The sequence below is a fragment of the Alligator sinensis genome, unplaced genomic scaffold (assembly GCF_000455745.1).
Source record: "Alligator sinensis unplaced genomic scaffold, ASM45574v1 scaffold65_2, whole genome shotgun sequence".
NCBI lineage: Eukaryota > Metazoa > Chordata > Crocodylia > Alligatoridae > Alligator > Alligator sinensis.
The window spans coordinates 1,288,755-1,309,479 of NW_005842071.1; the positions used below are offsets into that span (position 1 = coordinate 1,288,755).

Genomic DNA, 20,725 nt, shown 5'->3' on the forward strand with positions numbered 1-20,725 from the left:
AGAGAGCCTGGGGACAGCAGTTTAACCCCTCACCGGCATTCAGTTAGACTGCACTGCTTTCTGATGCAAGGCTGGCACAGATTCATGCTTTTTTTTTTTTTGCTTGGATTTTTTGTTTGTTTGTTTACTTTAAATTGAGGATGGCAAGCTTCATCTTCCCTGATTTTCCTGGACAACTGAGAGATTTCAGCAATGTTTATTGTGGGCTAGCACTTTAGTATAAGAGTTTGGAGCTTGAAACTCAAGGTTTCCTTTATTCATGCTGTACTTAACCATTGAAGTGAATAGGTGGTTAAAAACAATGAAATATAAAATGTTTTTAAGCAGAGTACCTAAACATTCCCTCCCTTGTTGATTACCCAGCTTTCATTCTCTTGTAATGTCACCATTTCACTGGTTTACAAGATAAAATTTTCAAGCCTCCATAAGACCTGAACTTCCAATGTCAAAAATAAGTAAAGAAAACATTTCCTTTAAAAATGCTGATCAAACAAGTAGAAGCATTTTTCAGACCTTCTTTATTCATCATTAAAACATAAAAAGGGCACAACCTTTTTTCCTTTGTAAGTCACCCTTAAGTTGACACAAAACTTTCTGTTTGTAGTTATATAGTTTATTTTGGCAGAATTATTAAGTCTATGTGATTTAGCCAAGATGAGCTCTCCCTTTAATGTTATGAGAGATGCAAACCACAGGCCTCTGATGCAAGAGAAATGGGCTGACTTCTTCAGGATTAAGTAATAAGAGTGCAAACTGTAGTGTGGCAGTGAAAGTGCTGTGTCAGCAGCATCAAAGTAAGAAACAAGACTTTGGCAATGTTTTCAAGAGAATACTATGATATTTGATAATTTATGGTCAAAAGCTGATAAGTGAAGGACAAATCCCATTAAGAGAAAGTTGCAAAGTCCAATTCCTACATGACATTAAAACCAGTCATTCTGAGTGCCTGTTCCTCACTGATACAGGGGTTGTTTGCTCTGAAGCAAAATCCTCTTCTGACCCACTTCTTTTCCTCTACTTCTCAAATTGGAGATTTTGAATGAAAATGCTTCCAATCACCTTGAGTTACTTGACAGAACCAGTTATTACAAATCAGAAGAAACTATGTCCAGTTTTATGTCTTGAAGTGGAGCTCATGAGGCCTGCACTTACTGCCATCAACAAGGACAGATCCTCAAGTGCAAATTATCATAGCTCTGTTGACTTTGATCTGTCCTAGTTTTGATGTTCACTTGGTAGCAACAGAAGAGGAACCAGAGTCAGCTTCAAAACAGAAGTGAAAAACTAAAGTTAGACAAAAAAAATGTATTGCCTAAAACAGGACAAAAAAAGATTAATGTGAGGTAGTTGCAGATCTGTTCATGAGGGTTTTGAATCATTATTCAGGAATCTCCTCCCCCACACTCACCATGGAAATTGGATATAGATTTTAGTAGATTAAGCCTTAGTCACCCTTTCACAAATAATCATTTTCAGCCCATGGTACAGAAGTAAGTAAAGATTCAGATCAAGAACCAAATCCACAAGCCTCATTTACACACGTTGTCCCCCTAGGATTTTCTAAGTGAGAGGAGCTGGATTTAGGCTTAACAGATACAGGCAAAGATTGTAATAATTTTACTTGGGTTTAGATTTTTTTTAATTTGGCGTTTTCCAGAAGCTATACATTTTATCTAGTAAATGATTGTGGTCCAGGCCCCACTCTATTACCTGGATACAATTTCACCTATGGGAATGTGATCAGAATTCAGCCCCATATGATTCCTTTTGGTTTGTTTCTCCTGTTTATTCAGGCTTGATGGTACATACTTAACTCTAAATAGTGTTTTTGGTTCAAAGTCACCTGCGCTTCTGTGGGACGCTTCATGTGCCCCAGCATCGCAGCATTCACGAGCCCCTGCTACCTAGAGGTATGTAGAAAAAACATGTAAAGCTGTCTCTGTGTCCGAATCTTTCCGAATCTCTCCAAATCAATTTGGAGGGTTCTGATTCGATCTGGAGAGATTAAAGGGTCCTCTGATTCAATTTGGATTCAGAGATTTGGCCACCGCATCAGGCCAAATCTCCGCTGAATCAGATCAGGGACTGAAGCTTTGCACAGCCCTACTGGATACCATTCTGTCAAATAAAGAGCATAAACAGATACATTTCATTTTGAAGGAAGGTAAAAATGAAAACAGGAGGCCACCAAAATGAAGGAGAAAGTGACAGTAAAATAAACACACAGTGATGTTTCTTTATTACTATTACAAAGATGATAGATGAGTAAAATTGGGTTATGCTTATATTGTAATAGAAGAAAATAATTGCAACTTTCCATCAGGAAACCACAAAGGCCTTTATTGATCTGTCATCCTCAGGGTATGTCTAGGAATATTTAATAAAATAAACAGAGACAAATAAGCCTTTTGAGGCCCTCAAACTATAATATCCCACACCATTTAGATTACAAAGTTTTGGCAGGATTAGAAATAACACCATATCTCTGTGATTATAATGGCTTGATGTGGCTTATTTAAGCAGGCTCGTCCCGTAAAAGAAATAGATTTTATATTACAATTTAGAATGTAATGGGCTGAAATATTTCTCCAAAGAGGCAGGCACTGGAATCCATCTACTTCGTTCAGTCATTTATGCTTCTTGAAATATATACATGTAAAAGGGTGTAAATTGCTGTCAGATATTCTTCAGTTACAGTGCTGAAAAGAACTCTGCGTAGGCATACATACAGTGTCCTTTAAGACAGATATTCCATGGCATTCTAAATAAAAATCTGTAAAATTAGGGATATGGTTCTCCCTACTGTTCTCCATGTTCACCAGTGCCTTTTTGTAAGCACGGTGCCTGCATATGTTGCAGAACCCCTCACCTGCACCAAATTTGTAGAAGTTTCTCCGTGGGTTCTGAGGCCTCTTTGGGATTAATAACCAAGCTGGCACTTGACAATGGGAAAGGTACGTTATGCCCCAGAAAAACCTTCTGAAGTTGTGGCAGAAAATTACTGCAGCTTAGGGGCTGTATCATCTTTGTATCATTGCTAGGGGCACCATTGAAAGGAGATCACAGGGAAAGAGCCAAACACAGAAGCAATGTTTGCATTGTTCCAATGGAGCCACTTTTGGAGGCTCCAACTTTTTGAAGCCCCAAAGGCAGTGCTGAGGTAGTTTTTCTGCTATGTCCAAAACACCGTGAAGTCAATGGGCTGTTCCTGCCATTTGCTCCCCTGAGGACATTTTACAGGAGGGACCTCATTGAGGAAATGCCACTACCACTAAATTACCATCCTGGGCAGCATTGCACTGGAACTGGAAGCAGTATAGCCACATTAGTGTGGTAATGCAGGCGGTGCTAGGTAGCTCTGCCAAGAGAGAAACTGGTTTGGGGCCAGTTCTTCACAAATATGACTATACAACTTCTTGTTCAAGCAACAGTGCACAATGAGTGATGCAGGATGTCTCAGCATAGTGGTATGTGACTCAGTAAGTTAGTAACATGGATATTTTCTGAGTTTTCTTCCTCCTCAGCTCCCTGTCATGGATTTGTCTTTTCTTATCTCCCAGTGCTGTAGTTCAGCATGATGAGGGTTTTAATTTTTTTTTTTAAATGTTTTGTCATATTCTTGATGAAAGTTAGGCATCTCTGTGAAACTGACATTTGCTATCCTAAGATTTTATGGAAAGGACACCACTTTATCAGGCAGTCTGATTAATAACATTCCTTTCCAGAATTTTTAATCAAATTCTACCCATGAGAAGGTTGCCTATTATTATTATTATAATAATTAGTGGGGTTAGAAACTTTGCTGCATATTCTGAATATTCATAGCTAGACTTGCAATCAGCATAATTATTTTTTAAATATTGTTGAGTGGTTTGCAAAGTTATTTTTGTTTTCCCACATCTGTGAAAAACCCCTTGAATGTCTATACCATGACTGGAGACCTTAAAGAAACTACATACAGGTTCACGGCCCAGAGCTAACTCTTTTGAGGAACAAGAACTTCTGCACCTTCCCTGTTAAGAACACTAGCTTGTCAAAAATGTAGAGGGTGAGCAGAAGGAGCTGTTGTAGGGGGGAGCGGCAACTAATAGCAATAATCTGATATAAGGAGGGCTCTGCTTTTGCCCACTCTGAATGGAAATTGTGGCAAATTTCAATTTCACTTTGCCACTCATACCCTTTTTCTGTCCCACTTTCATCCCAAATGCCTCTTATAACACTGTTTAAGGATATATATAAACCTGAAGTTGCCATTCTACAATAAGGGTGTTGTTCATATGTGGAATTATTCTGTAATCGTTTTTTCTGTTTTAAATGCATACCCCACTATTCCAGGATAGCTTTCATGTGTCTGAAAGTCTTAAATCACAAGTAAACATGTCTTTGGGGCTTCTGTATGGGATATGCACTTGCTTAGTGTCAGTCTGTATTTATCTTAATGAATCTAGGATATTTTATAAACACCTTGTGTATTTTACTTCTGATTCTTTGAACTGAATAATCAATACATCTATCTCGATTATCTGCGTACTAAATTAAATGTCATAAAATAAGTATAAAGGAAATGGGCAAAATACAAAGATTACATAGGTCTATTACAAGTGACTGAATCAATAATATTTACTCAGTGCTAATGCCCTAACTACATTACAAGAGCTAATGGCCAGTGCTCAATGACAAAAGCAAGTAACTCCTTGAATGACCTTGACAAAAGAATATGTAATGTTTTAAATTTGTATGAACTAATTACATTAACACATGTCTTACCTTAAATAAGGTGTCACCAGTTTATCCTTTTTTAACCTGTTAGTCACCAGTGAAATAAAACAAAGCTACAGGTTTAAGAGATGATACTTCATGACATTTACATTAATTGGTTATTTTCACAGGGTTGCCATTCATTTGTGGTCCGATTCATTTAAGTAATTTTTCCATTTTCCAGCAAGTATGAGATCAGATCCCTTAGGTCTAAAGTGTGTGATAAAGGTTTTATGTTCTTCAAAGTTTTCTTTATTTTACTACAAAGTGCTATTTCTGAGGGACTGTTATATGTCAAATAAAATAAATATGTATAGTTTGAAGTATGGCAACACACTTGGTAGCACCTGAAGCTGGAGTTGTCTGAGCATTTCCATTCTAAAGAATTTCTTTCAGTTGCCTGCTATTTTGCAGCTGAGAGTTGAGATGCTTGTTTTCAGAACAGGAAATGTATTTTTTACTCTAAACGTTTCATCAAACACATCGAGGTATTTTCAAGCATGAAAGCAGAAAAAGTTGCAACTTTATTTTATTTTTTTAAAGTAAACTTTAGTGTCTCAGTGGAAGATATTTGAAACATGACACATAGAAAGGACTAAGAGACTGATTCTGTGCCCCTCACAGTCTGTTTAGGGGTTTTTTAGAGCTAAAGAGCTCTGTATAGTGCCTAGGATACAGATGTGCTTTGTATTGGTTCAGAGGAAATTGCATTTGACCAGTCCAAACACAATGAAAGATATATCCACTTATACTGGGGATGAGCTCAGTCCAAAGGATCTGTACAGGTATAAATGAAGATGTATCTGGTCCCATTCAGCCTATTTTCATCCTTTTCTCTTCCTATTTGTCACCAGGACAGTATGACATGGGGGCCACAGCTGCTTTGTTGAATGCAATGGAAAATCTCCCATGGCATTTGAGCTACATTTGGTCTATAAAGACACTTCTGTAGTAGTGAGAGTCTTTTGTGACTATTATTTTGCTAATTCTAGCAAACAAAGTCCATTAGTCTGGAATTTTCCCATGAAGAAAACACCGGGGTACATCCAGACAAGCATGCACATGTGTTTCCTCAGGGACAAATAGCGGCACGTAGTTGTGCCGTCGCTACTTGTCCCAAGGGAACACCCCTGCACATGTGCTCTGGCAAGGCGCAAGTTGCCCTGAGTGGGGTGGAGGAGGTTGGGGCCAGCACCTGGGCTGACCTCAGCAGCCTTACCTGAAGTCCTGACGGCCTCCCAGGGCTCCAGAGTGGCAATCCAGATGCGCAGAGCCTAGCTGGCAGCTGGAATGTGGCTCCGGCTGTCCAAGCTCCAGTTTTGGGCAGCCACATACACTGTGCTGCTTTTTTCTGCCATGTGTTTTTTTGACACCAGGAGTCTGCAGCACTGCTAACTGCTCATGTACACTCATCTGGACATGCCAAGGGTGACTTACACAGCTAGATCCTGGATTTGGTCCTTTAGGGTATGTCTGTGTCATGCAGTTATGGCACCAAGCAGTTCTGTACAGAGACAAGCCATGCCTGCTCCACAACTGCCATGGCAGTATAAATGTAAATAAGGGAATTATATAAAAACCAAATAAAACCAAAGAATTATTTGTGGCCATCTCTGTCTGTTTACATACAGTAGCTTTCTTGTGAACCCACCAAAACTTTCATGCAATGTTCTTTTCAGAGAGATATCCAACTGTAGGGAGTTATTTTGCAAGAGTCCAGGTCAGCTACATTACTGGACTAATGAGGTTTGCCATGGTGTATAATACAGATCAAGAGTGTCAAACTCAGCTTCACTCCTGGGCTGGATTTAGACTCTAGAACTCCTCAGGAGCCATATCTGGGCTGTAAAGAGCCTTGTGGACCTAATCTGGACCCAGTGAGGCAGGTGGCAGTGACCAATGGGGTGAGAAGTGACAAGGGGGTTAATGCAGACATCTCTTGATGCCTCCCCGCTCTCTCCACCACCAACACACATCCCCAACAGTAGCTGGGACTTTGGTAGCACACTCAACTCATTTCACCCCCAAATTCCCAGGCTGTCTGGAAGCCTTGTGCACTGAGTGAAATGACTCCATAGGCTGGATCCAGTCCATGTGTCATATATTTGACACGTGATACAAGGGATAGGTTGCCATGAGCTCTTTGCATGGAAGAATTGAAGGGGTGTAAAGAGCTACATAGATTTTACTGTCCCATAGTGGTTATATCTTCAGCTGGGAACTTCAACTCCTATATGGTCTGGGTAAGTAAATTTCTTCCCTCCTTTCCCTATGCATTTTCCAAGCTACTCAGTCTGGGTGCTAGATCTGGATTTGTTTATCAGTAAAGATTCCCATACTAGACTTTGCAGTTACCCCTGCTGGCAAAAGACATCTTGCTTCTCTTACATCCAAGGAATTTTCATTTCCCATTTGTTTTATTTATATCTTGAATATCCTCAATAATCATGCCAGCAACTTTAAGGAATTCATGCAGTAAGTACCAATCTATCTGTCCGTAGACATACATACATAGTTTTGGAGTTTTTAAACTATGACATTTTGTCCAGTTTCACAAACGCTCTGGACCTGTAAATCATGCAGAAAAAAATCCACAAGAGGGTATTCCTTTGTGGGATCAAAGGAGAAAGCCACTTAGATGTTTGCTTCATCTTTTAACTTGTATTCTTCCTTTTGATCAGCTGTGGCATGAAGCCACTTTAGGAAATGGAAAAGAAGATTACCCAAATAGTTCTTTGTTAAGGACATTGACAAAAAGAGGAAGAGTATAGTGAATAGAACATGTAAATGTGCCAGGTGCGGGACAGTTTGTCCTAGTGATTTTTCTTTCTCCTTCTATTTTATCAAAAAGCTATAATTACAAGGACCTAGTCATTCTCTGTAGCAGAGCCCAGAATAAAGTAGCAAGATATATGAATTATATGAAAACTCAAGTCTAACTCCTTTAAAAGACAGCAATAAAAGAAAATCAGGATCTTTAGGGATTTTTTAATGGCTTTTGCACAGGTTTCCAAAACAGCAGATTCAGGTTCTGTTTCTGACCATCCCACAGATTTCCAGTATGACATTGGTCAGATCATTGGGCCAGGGTTTCACTCTTTGTTCGTCAGTTTCATCATCATGAAACTCATAATAACAGCAACAACAACAATGATCTCCCTCCCAGGAAACTCATAAAACTAAATTGATTAAATGATGGCAAGCCACTTTGAAATCTCAACAAAAAGGCACTATAAAAGTGTGAAGCAGTTTAAAGAGGGAAACTTATTGGGGCTGCCCCCCTTTCCTCTCTGTATATCTATCTATATATCTATGTCTATATCTGTATATCTAAAATCTCTGCTTTATACTTGCTTCTAGTAGGGCAAACACTCCTGAAGTACAGTACTGTTGTTTGGAAACAGTAATACTTGGTTTTGTGATGAAAGGGGCAATATGTGTTTTTGGAGAGGTCTCAGGTATTCTCAGAATCCTTGGCCTTCACTAGGGCAATTAACTAGGCCAGTGGTGCTCAACCTTTGGTCCCTGTGGGCTGGATGACTGGCACTGGCAAAGGGTTGGTCTGTGGTCTGGATAAGACCACATGCACCCAACTTGGGCTCTGCACCACCTCTTTTCAGGCCCATGTGCGCAGATTGGGCCTCATGCTGCCTCTGCCTGCCCCATACCCTGCACTGCCACTCCATGCAGAGCCAATGTTACCCAGCCTTCAGGGCTCCCCACAGGTTCAGAAATTTGGCAGTAGGGGAGCCGTTACCACTCCCACACCACCAAATTTATGGATCTACAGGGAGCCTTGAGGGTCAGATGACATGGCTCTGCAGGCTAGATCTGGCCTGCAGGCCAAGGGTTGAGTGCCCCTGAACTAGGAAATAAGTCTTATATCTAAGGATTTCTATTCCATTCACTTTACATCAAATACATTTTTTTTTTTACTATAGAATCTGTTGTTAATAGATTTCAGGAATAATTCTATGTTGGTAGTCCCTTCTGCTTGCTTTATACAGATGAGGACAGCTGATCATGGTGATATTACCAGGGTACTTATGTTTATATAAAATGAAACCTTTTCTTTGACTTTTTATTAAGCAAAAATCTAAATCAGCTAAGTATTTCAGTACACGCTAAAGTCCCTGGGAGTACTTAAGCATGGGCTTAGCATAGCAATATGTAAATGGGAGGAACCACCACTTTCCTTCTAATTTGTTTCCTCAGAAGCCAGAACAATAGGTATTTTCACATAGCATCTGTAGGGGATGCCTGGTTAGGGATCCCCTGCTGGGACTTGAATGGTTGCATATATGTCCTGCTTCAGAAATAAAAGCATGTAGGCCAACTTTATTTGTGGAAATTTAGGTACCTCAAAGGTTGTGACAGCTGGACAGCAGTTGTAAGAATCTAACTTTCAGACTTTGGATTGGAAAGTAGCAGTTAACCACCTACATCATTTTAAAACATAAGTGCCTGATTTTCTGCACTGGGGGCAAATAAGAAATTAACCAAGAATTTTCTCATTTAAAAATTCAGAGACTGAAGCCATCAGTTATGCATGAAGAAGCTAACTTGAAGTTTTATTTTATGGCTGCACAAATATACTATCTAACTGCCTGATCTCATAATTTGAACTAATTCCAGTTAAATAGATGGAAATGGTACATCATTTTTTTTTTATCTGTCACATTCTAATTATGTTTTTGCTTCTTATTTTGAAACTTCAACCCATTTTTCTATCAAATTAAATGCCTGGAAATCCACTTACACTTAAATTCCTGATTTGCCAGTTATGTCAGTCATAAAGTCATGTAAATACAAAGCTAGAAAGGACCTCAAGACGTCCTCAGGACTTGATCCTATTTTACTTTACAAACTTAAATGCCACATATGTAGCCATATAAGTGCACAAAGAGGAGGCTGCAAAGAGACCTAACCTTTGGCCATGTGGTTAGACCACTTTAGTGTAGGCTCTAGAGTACCTCCAATCTAAAGGGGATTTGAACCTGCATCTCCTGCTGCTTAGTCTGTTGGACTATGGGAGGGCCCTCCTTATCTTTAACTTTGTTCTTGGCACATATGCACATAGGACAAAATAAAGCCTGAAACTATGCAGAAGTGCCAAAAACTGCACTTCACATGGCTGTGTATGGACTGTGTAAAGTGAAATAGGATTTTAGCCCATAATCTATTCCTGACATCTGAAGCATGATTAAATGCACCCAGCACATCCTTGTGTTTACAAACCTCCAACGAGGTGCAGTAGAGAGCTTTTCCTAATAGCCAACCTAAATTTTCTTTACTGTAAGTTGAGCTGATTACTTGTGGTTATCAGCTGTATCCTCAGTGGGCCCAAACAAACAAGTACTGTTCTCTTAATAACAGCCTTTTACATACTGGAAGATTTTAATCATGTCCTCATAGCAATCTTCTCTTTTCACCACTAAACAAAAACAATTATCTCTACTTTTCCTCCTAGGTCAGACTTTCTAAACCTCTTGTTGCTCCTTCTGGACTCTCCAGCTTATCTACAACTTTCCTAAAGTGTAGTGCGCTAAAGTGGACACAGTATTTCAGCCAAGGTCTCGCTAGTGCTGGGTACAGCGGAAGAATTGCCTTCCATGTCATACATATGGGACTTCTGTTAATACACCTACAATGCATCTTGACTTTTTTGTGACAGTGTCATATTTTTTGTGACAGTGTCACATTTACTTTGTGATCCATTATTGCTCCCAGATCCTTTGGCTGGGTAGTATTACTGCCTAGGTGTTCCCCATTTTTTGTTTGTCCACTTGATTTCACCTTCCTAAACTGAGAAGAGTGAATACCTGCAAGAAACTGTACCCTGGTAGAGGTCACCTGGTTGGCCATACCCCATACCTGCATAGCTACCCCATAGAATAATGTGACAGGTTAGGCAACCCCCTACATGAGACTTCACCCTTATTAGTCTTTCCTCAAAGTCAGCTACAAAAGTATGGAGTAGATTGCTGGCAAGTGTCTGCCCAATGTATTTCTGACCATGAAGGGCCTGCTAAGACCAAGCCTCACCTCTGGCTCCTGACTCCTGGTGGCGTTCTTTGCGTCTGAACCTCTGACTTGCCGTTTGGACTTTGATTCTGGTCCTGCCCTTTGTTGGCAACACTGCTCTAGCCATTACTTTGGATTCACTATATCTCAACTGTGATACAAGCGTAGTATTTTATACTTGGCTTAATTGAATTTCACTTTGTTCACTTCAGACCACTTCTCCACTCTTGAACTTTTGAATGCTAATCCTGTCCTTCAAGTTGCTTGCAGGATGGCATGAGGTGGGCTGTTATGAGTAAGTCATTAATTTCTAATTCATTCAAGACATTAAAGGTAATATCTTTTCCTAATGGAGAATCTCACTTAATTAGGAAGCAGGAGTTTTGACAGTTTTGGAGACAGGTTTGGAGGGATGCTTACTGAACTGTTCCTCCTTGCTGCCATTTCTGCAGATACCAAAAATGCTCTGTAAAAATTGATAGACAAAGTTTTTTATCTTTCCCAATTGCTTTTATAATGAATTTTTAAAAACTGGATACTTGTCTAATTGGGCATCTTTTAAAAAAAAGGACTTTGAAAATTATTTTGATTTTTCATCCATTTTTTTAAAAATTGGATTTAAAAATACAATTTCACAGAAACTAAGTTTAAATCAACATCAGCTTAATTTAATACACATGTATGAGTTTTCTCAAATGGAAATAACTACTGTGGGTCCAGCTCAGAAATTATCTTGTCCAATTTGTATTTCATAGACTGCTGCATCCAGGATAAATTCCAAATCATCACAACTTCTCCTGTGAGCAAATAAGATAGGATGTATTACCTACTATCCGTTCTGGGCACAACCAGAATTCAGTACTTGCCTCTACCTCATCACATTCCAATGACACACCTACATCAAGTTAACAGCTTTCTTTATGAATCACACACGCAATTAGCACTCCTAGTCATGCATAAAAAGCAACGTGCCCAAGCTTAACCGCATGCCGGTAGGGTCTCTGCTTATTTCAATATTTGTGAGATTTGTCACTGGCACTTGGCATAATATTGTGAATGCTTAACCCAGAAGTCAGTTATTTTTCCATAGCGTCAGCCAAATGAATACTTAGATAAGTATGTGTGCATAGGAGAGGACAGTTGGCAAGTCTTCTAAGGGTTAAATTACAGCATTTCCTTCATCCAGTAGTGTTTTACTTTATCAAGTTAATAATTATTTATTGTAGGTTACCTGATGAGAAATAAAACGAAGAGGTAAGATCACATAATGCTTTAGATGCCTTACTACAAGTGTTTTGTGCATAGGATAGAATGTTTGTAGAGTAATTAACTGTATGTTATGGTTATCTCATGCAGCCAGGCTTCATTTGAAGGCCATGTACAGATCTTGGGTAAATGTTCAAAATGAGAACATCTGGAATAAGTTCAGGCAGGTCACATTTAATTTCAGGAGGCCAGAGGAAGGTGCCATCACTTATGAACAGGGGGGAAAACCCAGGCCATTTGACTATTGATTAGAGGTCTAGGCAAAGTCCAATCAAAAATGGCAAGGAGTTGAAACCATGTGAACTCAGGATTAGAGGCACGTTTATTGTTCATTCTCCAGGAGGTAAATTTTCAAAGAGGGCCCTTAATGCAGATGCATCTGAACCAAAGTTCCTGTCTTGTGTTGCTGAGGGAACTCTATCAAAGGGAAGAGGTTTCTTGTTGAGAGAGGCAACAAGTAAAGGATCTGCTTCATTTAAAAAAGCACAAGAGCTGTGGATGCTATTTTGCTGGAACTCTTGCTGTTCAGTGTATAAGCAACAACTGTATAGATGTTTTGCAGACACATCTAGACTAGCCAAAATCCAAGCACAGAATAATGCTACTGTGTTTACTCAAATACAAGACAAGATTTTTTCCCAAATCAACAAGAGGTAAAAAGCACCTTGTCTTACCTTATTATATAAGCAAACCTAATTAAATACATTATCTATCAATAAACTGCTGCCAAAAGCAGCATGTGCTTTGCAATGGCAATTGACTATGAAGTTGATTAAATGCAGCTAACACTGAACATGACTATAACAATACCCATGGCCCATCATGAGGAAATATGCTCATGGGAACCTACAACAAGGATAGATTAGTGCAGCCCATCTGACTAAGATGCAGGGTAGTGTCTATTGAGTACAGCCCCCCTTAGCCTTTTAAAGTCATCGTGAGCCACTGCACTGCATACCTTTCGACTTCCTCTTCACTCCCACAGCTGAGCTGTATCTTTCCTTCCCGTTTCCAATTGTATCTGTTTCCTCACCAGCCTTAAATGGCTGGCAAACATAGTCAAATAGGGCCTCAAACAGTTCACCCAGAAACCCTGTCAACCCCTCTCTCAGGCTGTCACATATGATTAGTGTGGCCCCACCATTCATGTGGTGGAGCTGGTCCAGATTACCCTGTTCCTCATCTGGTTATACATTTTTGAAAGATTCCAGGATTCATGACAAGAACACCTGATTCTACTCATGAGTGGAGGGCAAATTAGCACATAGATCTTTTTGGGGAGGCCTACACACTTACTGAGCAGTGCTGATCTGTGTGGTCACCATAGCTTGAACCATTGCTGACTCTGCTGGGGCCCAGCACAATGAACTACATGGTAAATCATAAGCCTTTTGGCTTTGGACTAATATCATGATAGTTTGTATTATATATAAGTAGGTACAAAACTGCTGCTTAAAAGCATGTTTATGAAGTACCTGTGCTAAAACTTGTAGCAGTTTCAGAAAAGGTAAAATGCATCAGTCCTGGATGAATTAAGTCTGTGAGTACTACAGGTATGCTTATTTCAAGGTCAATGTTTTCAAATTTCTCCCTCACTACCGTGTGCTCAGAGAGAGCAGGGTCTGACAGAAGAGGGGGGAGAAAGGGCTGCAGGGGGAAGAAGTTGTGGGAGACAAAGGGCAAAAGGGCTACCTCAGCCTCCAGATTTATTTTCCCTGCTATAGCAATGGGAGGGGCACAAAATCAAGGCAAAACTCCAAGTTTTGGAACTCCATGATGAGATTCCACACCTAAAAAACAGTAACAATTTTATTTATTTTTCATATATACAATCTAAGTATTGGGGGTTGTCTTATATTCAGATAAATATGGTAGTTTGCACCCATTTGGTGGACAGAAGTGAAGAGCAGCTCAGTTCATTTCCTAATAACATTTTAATTACATGCTAAGAATTTTTTTTTACAGAAAAAAGCAAAGTAATAGTTACATATAGACATTACCTTCTGATGATTGCTTGGTGATCCATGTGAAATGAATCTTAATTGAGGTATCCACATCACAATAACAGTTAACACCAAAACTGATACAATAAACAACTTTGACACACGTAATTTGAAATATGTAAAAAGCGTCTCTGTTTATGTGGCTTATCAGGGTGGTTCATGGACACTAAACTGCCCTCATTCACCATTGAACGTGATTGGTTTCACTTGTCACAGCTGCAGCACGTTAACTGAGCAGTACCAAAGCTGCCGCTGCTACAGATTGCACTAGAACTGACAACATCTAAATATCAAGAAAATATCTAAGTTTTCCAGTGTTCCCAGTGTGCCCTCTTCATGAACACTATCGTTACTAATAAAATACTGGATGGTTTAATTCCTGAGGTTGGGAAAGTGCTTTGAAATCCTTTGACTTTATCTAGCACTGATCAGTAATAAACCAACAAGGAATTACTTCATATTTTAAGTTGCCTTATAAAAATAATTTGTACCTCAGTGTTTGGAATAATTATATAATAGTAAAAGATCATTCCAGTTTGTTGTTTAAAGGCCTGATTCAGATTCTAGTGAAGTCAATGAAAAGACCCTATTGATATCCAAAGGCTTTAAATCAAGTTTAAGAGGAAAAAAATATATAATTGATTTTTTTAAATAAACAAAAACTAAATAAAAAAAAAAAGTGCAATATAGGCTGAATGTTTAGTTATAGAGTATGTTACAATAGAAACATGCTAGATGCGTTCCAATTTTAAAATGGTTATGGACCCTTTAAGGGGTCCCTGTTTATTATCTGTATTATCTCATCAAAATGGAAGATGAAGCATCAATAGTAATGGAATTATCAGTTAATAGATTACTATTGAATTGTCAGGAAGCATGGTATTGTTCTTTTCTAAAGACTATTTTAAAGTATATTGTTCCAGAAATTGTTCCAGTGGAAGAGAAAAACCATCTTTTATACATTCATGATTCTGCAAATGTAGCATATATTATAACTACACTGATGAGAAATATAAAAAGGGATAAGAAAGAATAATGTATGATCAAACCCTAAGTAATTATATTGACATAGATATGCTATAGTTTGGATTTCTTAGACAGAATCAGAATATAGATTTTTTTTCCATTTTATCTTGTACATTTCCTGTACCTTTTTTTTTCCTCTTCTCATTTTGTCACTGAAAAAGGGAGGGAAGAATAAAAGGAAGAGAGAAGAAGAAAAAAACATGTTTTTTCTTTTACAGTCAAAAATGAAAAAAAATAGATTGTGTGATAACAATTCCATATCTATGTATGTATATACACACACCCATATATAGATATATGCATTATATATAGATGTGTGTGTGTGTGTGTGTATGGCAAAGACATTTCTAGCAACTCTAGATTTAAAGCATTTTGAGACCCTTGGATGAAAAGCATAATGATAATATATTAAGTTTATTATCATATCTTGGTATATGTGCTTGCATATTTCTACCATTTTAGAAAAACTCATTATGTTTTGGGTAGTTATACAAAATAAATTACATGGGAAATGATTCCATAAAGCTAAAAAAATCACTGTCTTCCCCATGGAACATGATAACTGATGGAACAATTACAGTTTGAAACACTGTCAGTACTTTTGATCCTTTATATCCACTTGCCAAATGATTTCTCTTTAACAAAGAGCTTTTCTAAGCTGTCATCTGCTTGCAGGAGCAGTACTCATCTGTACTTTATTTTATGACAGATATTTTCAAGAAATGCCTCATACTGCAGAACACGAGATGATGAATACCGGGTAGAGGTTACGACTCCTTTGCAACGGGTCGACTTGTTCATGGGGCAGTTCAACAGTATCCTGTTAACTTCAATATCTGTCTTCACCAAAGGGAATCTTACCATTGCCAATCTGGGAACATCTGAGGGTCGCTTTATGCAGGTAAATGTTATTGTTAACATTCTTACAACTGATTGAGCACACTACAACATGACTGAAAAGAATAAGCAAACTAAATTAGAACAGTAAGAAATCAACTACAGATTAATAAGGCTGGAAAAAACTGTGGACAATATAGTCACAAATTAATAAGGTAGCAGAAAATCAGGGGCACTGCATAAATTGGAGCCCTTGCCCAGTAAGGTAACTGAAAGGAGTCAGCCATGAGTTTGTAATAATACTCAAGGGTACTGTGACTTTTTTAAGTCCCATAACTGCTACAGTGAAGCTATCTGCACCCGTTTCCATTTCCTGGCTTCTCTGAATGCATCTCCTCAGATCTTATGGCATTGGCCCAGTTTTGGAGCAGAATCTTGCTATTCTCTCATTCTTAGATTGGAGGGAGGTAGTTCACTGTGTTAGGCTTAGAATGGGATATTGGTCTTACTATCCTATGTGTAACAATCATTTACTGCTTTGGGGGTCTGCTTGTATCTTAGGCCACTTGTGTTTTCTCCATTAACGATGTGCGATCAGCAGGGATCTTGGTTTTCTCTGATCTTAAAAATATCCCCAATTTTCAGATTAAAAAAGTAACCTCAAACCCACATTTTCCATGATTAAAATGAAATGCCGCTAATATATAGATATATGTATAGTGATGTTTCATTTTAGTCATGGAAAAATGTGGATTTGGGGTTACTTTTTTTAATCTGAAAATTGGGGATTATTTAAAATCAGAGAAAACTAGGATCCCTGGTGATCAGTGATTCATTGTCAACATCCTTCTTCAGTGTGTTTTTATTTAGCAGCTGTAACAAAGTATTAGATGATAAAAGGATTTTAAAACTGCAAAAAGTATGTATATTTTTCTATCCTACCTAACCTACTATTGTCCCCTAATAGAAAGATGTAGCTTCTTCAGACCCTACTGCCTCAGGTTCCTCTATCTAAATTTGTTTCAGCATGATACCAAAAAAGTACTCTTTGTTTGCCTGCCAGTGTTCTTTATTTGCCAGGATGCTCCTTTAAGTGTCATCAGTCTTCAGCCCTTTTTGATAAAGCCGATCCTCAAGGCTGCCCAAACACTGAACTAGAATCATCAGAACTAATTATTCAAGCGTTGTCTTCTAACAGCCTTTAAATAGAAACCAATCAAGGGAACATCTTGAGGTATCTTCCCTCGAGCCTTGTCTGTTGGGAAGCATTTAATCAAGGTTATTTGTACAGAAAACACCATGCCCAAGCCAAGCCAAGCCAAGCCTACGTTAACAAATTATCATAGAACGTTTCCATATTTATCATACTAAGCTTCCCCTCCATGCCACACACACACGCACCTTTTTTGTTGCAAGAAACCCACTGATCCTGATTAGTCACTCCTGCAGGGATAAAAATATGCTGTTTCTGCAGGGGAATACCATATTTACTTGAATATAAGTTGACCCTGAATTTAACACAACCACCCCATAATTAGATTATTTATATAGAAAATGTATACATTTGTTATAATTTTTCAGGTATAGAATCTACTTATCAGAGGGTTCTCTTAAATTCATCCCCCTCCCACTGCTACAATAGGGAAAGCAATGACCGGGGATGGGGGGTAGGTGTCCCCCTTGTCTTCAGCCCTCCCCCATGTATTTACTCTGCAGGCTTCCTGCCCCACCCGCGTTACCTGCACCCCTACCCCCAGCTCCCCATAGCCTCTGACCTTTCCCCCACTCCCCACAATCTCTACGTCTCCCTCCCTCTCCTCACAGTCTCTGCCTCTTCCCCACAATGATCCCTGCAGTCTCTGCCTGTTCCCCTCTCCTCCACTGCACCCCTTACTGTCAGACTGCTTTGACCCTGTTCCCTGCCAGAGCACAGCACATGGAAGTGCAGCCCTTGCCGGGCTATGTGGCAGTGTCAGTGCTGCTGATTGGCCAGACAGAGGGCAGAGTTTCTCTATGTGCCTGGGAAGGGATGCAGCTCAAGCTGGAGCTGTGCTGTGCCTAACGGTATTGGGGGAAAGTGGCAGGTGGAAGCAGAAGCCTGTCCCCTCCCCATCCCATTTGGTGCATGAATCTAACACATGGGGCTTTTTTCTCCATGCTGACTGGGGGGATGGGGACTCATCTTAGATTCAAGTAAACACAGTAAATGCATGCAGATACCCACTATGGAGAGGAAAGTCCAGAACATCTATCAGAGAGGACACATAGGAACATTTGGTAATATCAAAGTGAATCCCAATTTTTTTCTAACCTATATACCAGTAGTGACTATTCTGCAATGTTTACTGACTCCCACAACTACTCCCACCCCAATGAATTTATGAGTGAAGATTGCCTTCATATAAGGAGGACTGGCACTTGGCTCAAGAGCCCAGTGACCTGAATTCTCTTCCTCAATATAACCACTTCCTCACCGTGTAAACCTGAACAAGTGATTTAACTTCTGTGCCTTAGTCTTCCTATTTGTATAAAATATTGGCAGTAATGCTTACTGCCCTTTCTGTAATATTCACTTTGGGACTGCAGTTGGTTTTGAATCCTTCCTTCTCATGTCCTCGTGACAGCGTATTTAGCAGAATTCACAGATTTGTTGGAATCTGATATGGCCACGCCATGAGCACTTCTGCTCAAACATGCAACCTTTGGGCTGTTGACTGCACCTTGGTGCCCACACCACCCCAGCCCCTGTGGTTTTGAGTAAGATCTTTATAGAGATATCTGGAGAAAAATGCAAAACATTATTTACTATATTTTTATTATTCATTCCTATCTTAAAACACATTTTTCATTAACAATTTTTTTCTATCTACTAGAATGATGTATTATAACAATTAACATACTTCCAATCTATTTTTTGTTTGTGTTAGAATCAGAGGTCAAAATAAAAGCTATTGTATAAGCAGCATATTGCCATTAGTAGAAATATTCACATCAGTGAATTAGATTGGCTTGAGTTACAGAAGAAAATCATCAAATTCACAGTATAGTAATACGCAGGCTATTCCTTATCCTGAACAACCCTAAAATATGGTACATCCAACAACAAAATAAACACAGGCTTCCTTGAATGACTAGTAACATCATGGCATATAACAAAACTTCAAACTATTTTTTTACCTTGAAATGGCTCTGAAAAAAGTTACCTTGTCTCCAGGATACAAGAATCACAGCATTTTCCAGAATATAATATATATTCTTAAATTAAGGTTTTTTTGCTACACTAATAGTTGTCTGGGTAATGCTTTCAAACATGTCTCATTAATGAATTCTCTACTAAAGCAGATTTGCAATGGAGTTTCTATGGAAATATATCTAGTAATTGCAGTGAATGGAAATTCATAAAGACTGAACTATTTATTTTAATGTTGCTGAGATGTAATTGGTAAAAATCAGGACAACCTAAAAATGATGCAATTCAGCACATCAGTCAGCCTCATGAACACTGAACCCAAATTATGTAGAAGTTCATAATGTTCCTTTTTTCTACTGATGACACTTTATGGGACAAATTTGCAATGGGACTTTAGATTGTCCTTTCTTTGTGCACATCTAATACATAGGACATATGGACTTACAGTTTTAATGGGTTCATTATAATTTGTGTGTGAAAAGGATTGAACTTAAATGTTCAAAATATCCTTTGGTCCAGACTTTGATTCTGCAGTAGGTGGTGGCCATTCCTATTGACTTTAATAGGCACTCAACTACAGGATCAGGGTCTAGAATTCTACCTTTCATGTACACACAAATAAAGGCAGTGCTTTGGAAATATATTGCTATATAATATTTCAGTCAAAATATATTTTGAGTCATTCACAGAAGTATGAGAGCTGGAAAGGACCTCATGAGATCATCAGGTCCAGCCCCCCTGCTCTAGGCAGGAAAGATTGCTGGGGTCAAATAACCCCAGGAAGGTGAGTGTCCAGTGTCCTTTTGAAGATCTCCAGGGTAGGTGCCTGCACCACCCCCACTAGAAGTCTATTCCAGAGTCTGGTAATACGAACCGTAAAGAAGTTTTTCCTTGTATCCAGTCTGAAATCTTCTTCTAAGAGTTTATAACTGTTGCTTCTGTGGCGCTTTGGTGAATAGTTGTTCACCTAGCCCCATGCTCTCCACCGATACATTTGTAAGCTGCCACCAAATCCCCTTGAAGTCTTCTCTTTTCTGGGTGGTACAGTCCCATATCTGTCAGCCTTTCCTTGTATGGCTTGCTTTTCAGACCTCTAATCATATGAGTGGCTCTACTCTGGACTCTCTCAAACGTCTCCACATCCTTCTTAAAATGTGGCACCCAGAACTGGATGCAGTACTCCAGCTGCGGCCTCATCAATTCTGAGTAGAGCGGGAGAATTACTTCCTTAGTTTTGCTTGAGATGCGTTGGTTGATGCATGCCAGCGTATTGTTTGCTCTGCTAACTGTAGCATCACACTGGTGGCTCATATTCATTTTATGGTCAATTATGACCCCCAGGTCCCTTTCGGATGTGGTGCTAGCATAGCATTACCAAGCCTATAAGTATGTTGCGGATTTTTCCTCCCCAGATGGAGCACTTTACACTTCTCAGTGTTGAACAGCATCTGGTTCTGGTCTGCCCATCTAACTAATCTGTGTAAATCCACCTGGATTGTCAGCCTACCCTGATGTGTGGCCACACTTCCCCACAGCTTAGTGTCATCAGTGAACTTTGCCAGTGTGCTTTTCATCCCCACATCCAAATCATTGATGAAGGTGTTGAAAAGCACTGGTCCAG

The 20,725-nt window shown here is 39.2% G+C and overlaps 1 protein-coding gene across 4 annotated transcripts in view; it reads left to right on the plus strand.

The window, feature by feature from the left end:
* The window catches only part of MET (MET proto-oncogene, receptor tyrosine kinase), a 128,422-nt gene that overhangs the window by 30,179 nt on the left and 77,518 nt on the right, over positions 1–20,725 (plus strand). For all 4 annotated transcript variants that reach the window (XM_025204163.1, XM_025204164.1, XM_025204165.1 and 1 more), the window contains exon 3: positions 15,787–15,978. In XM_025204163.1, coding sequence (XP_025059948.1) covers positions 15,787–15,978 — 192 coding nt within the window. The remainder of the gene's footprint in view (positions 1–15,786; positions 15,979–20,725) is intronic.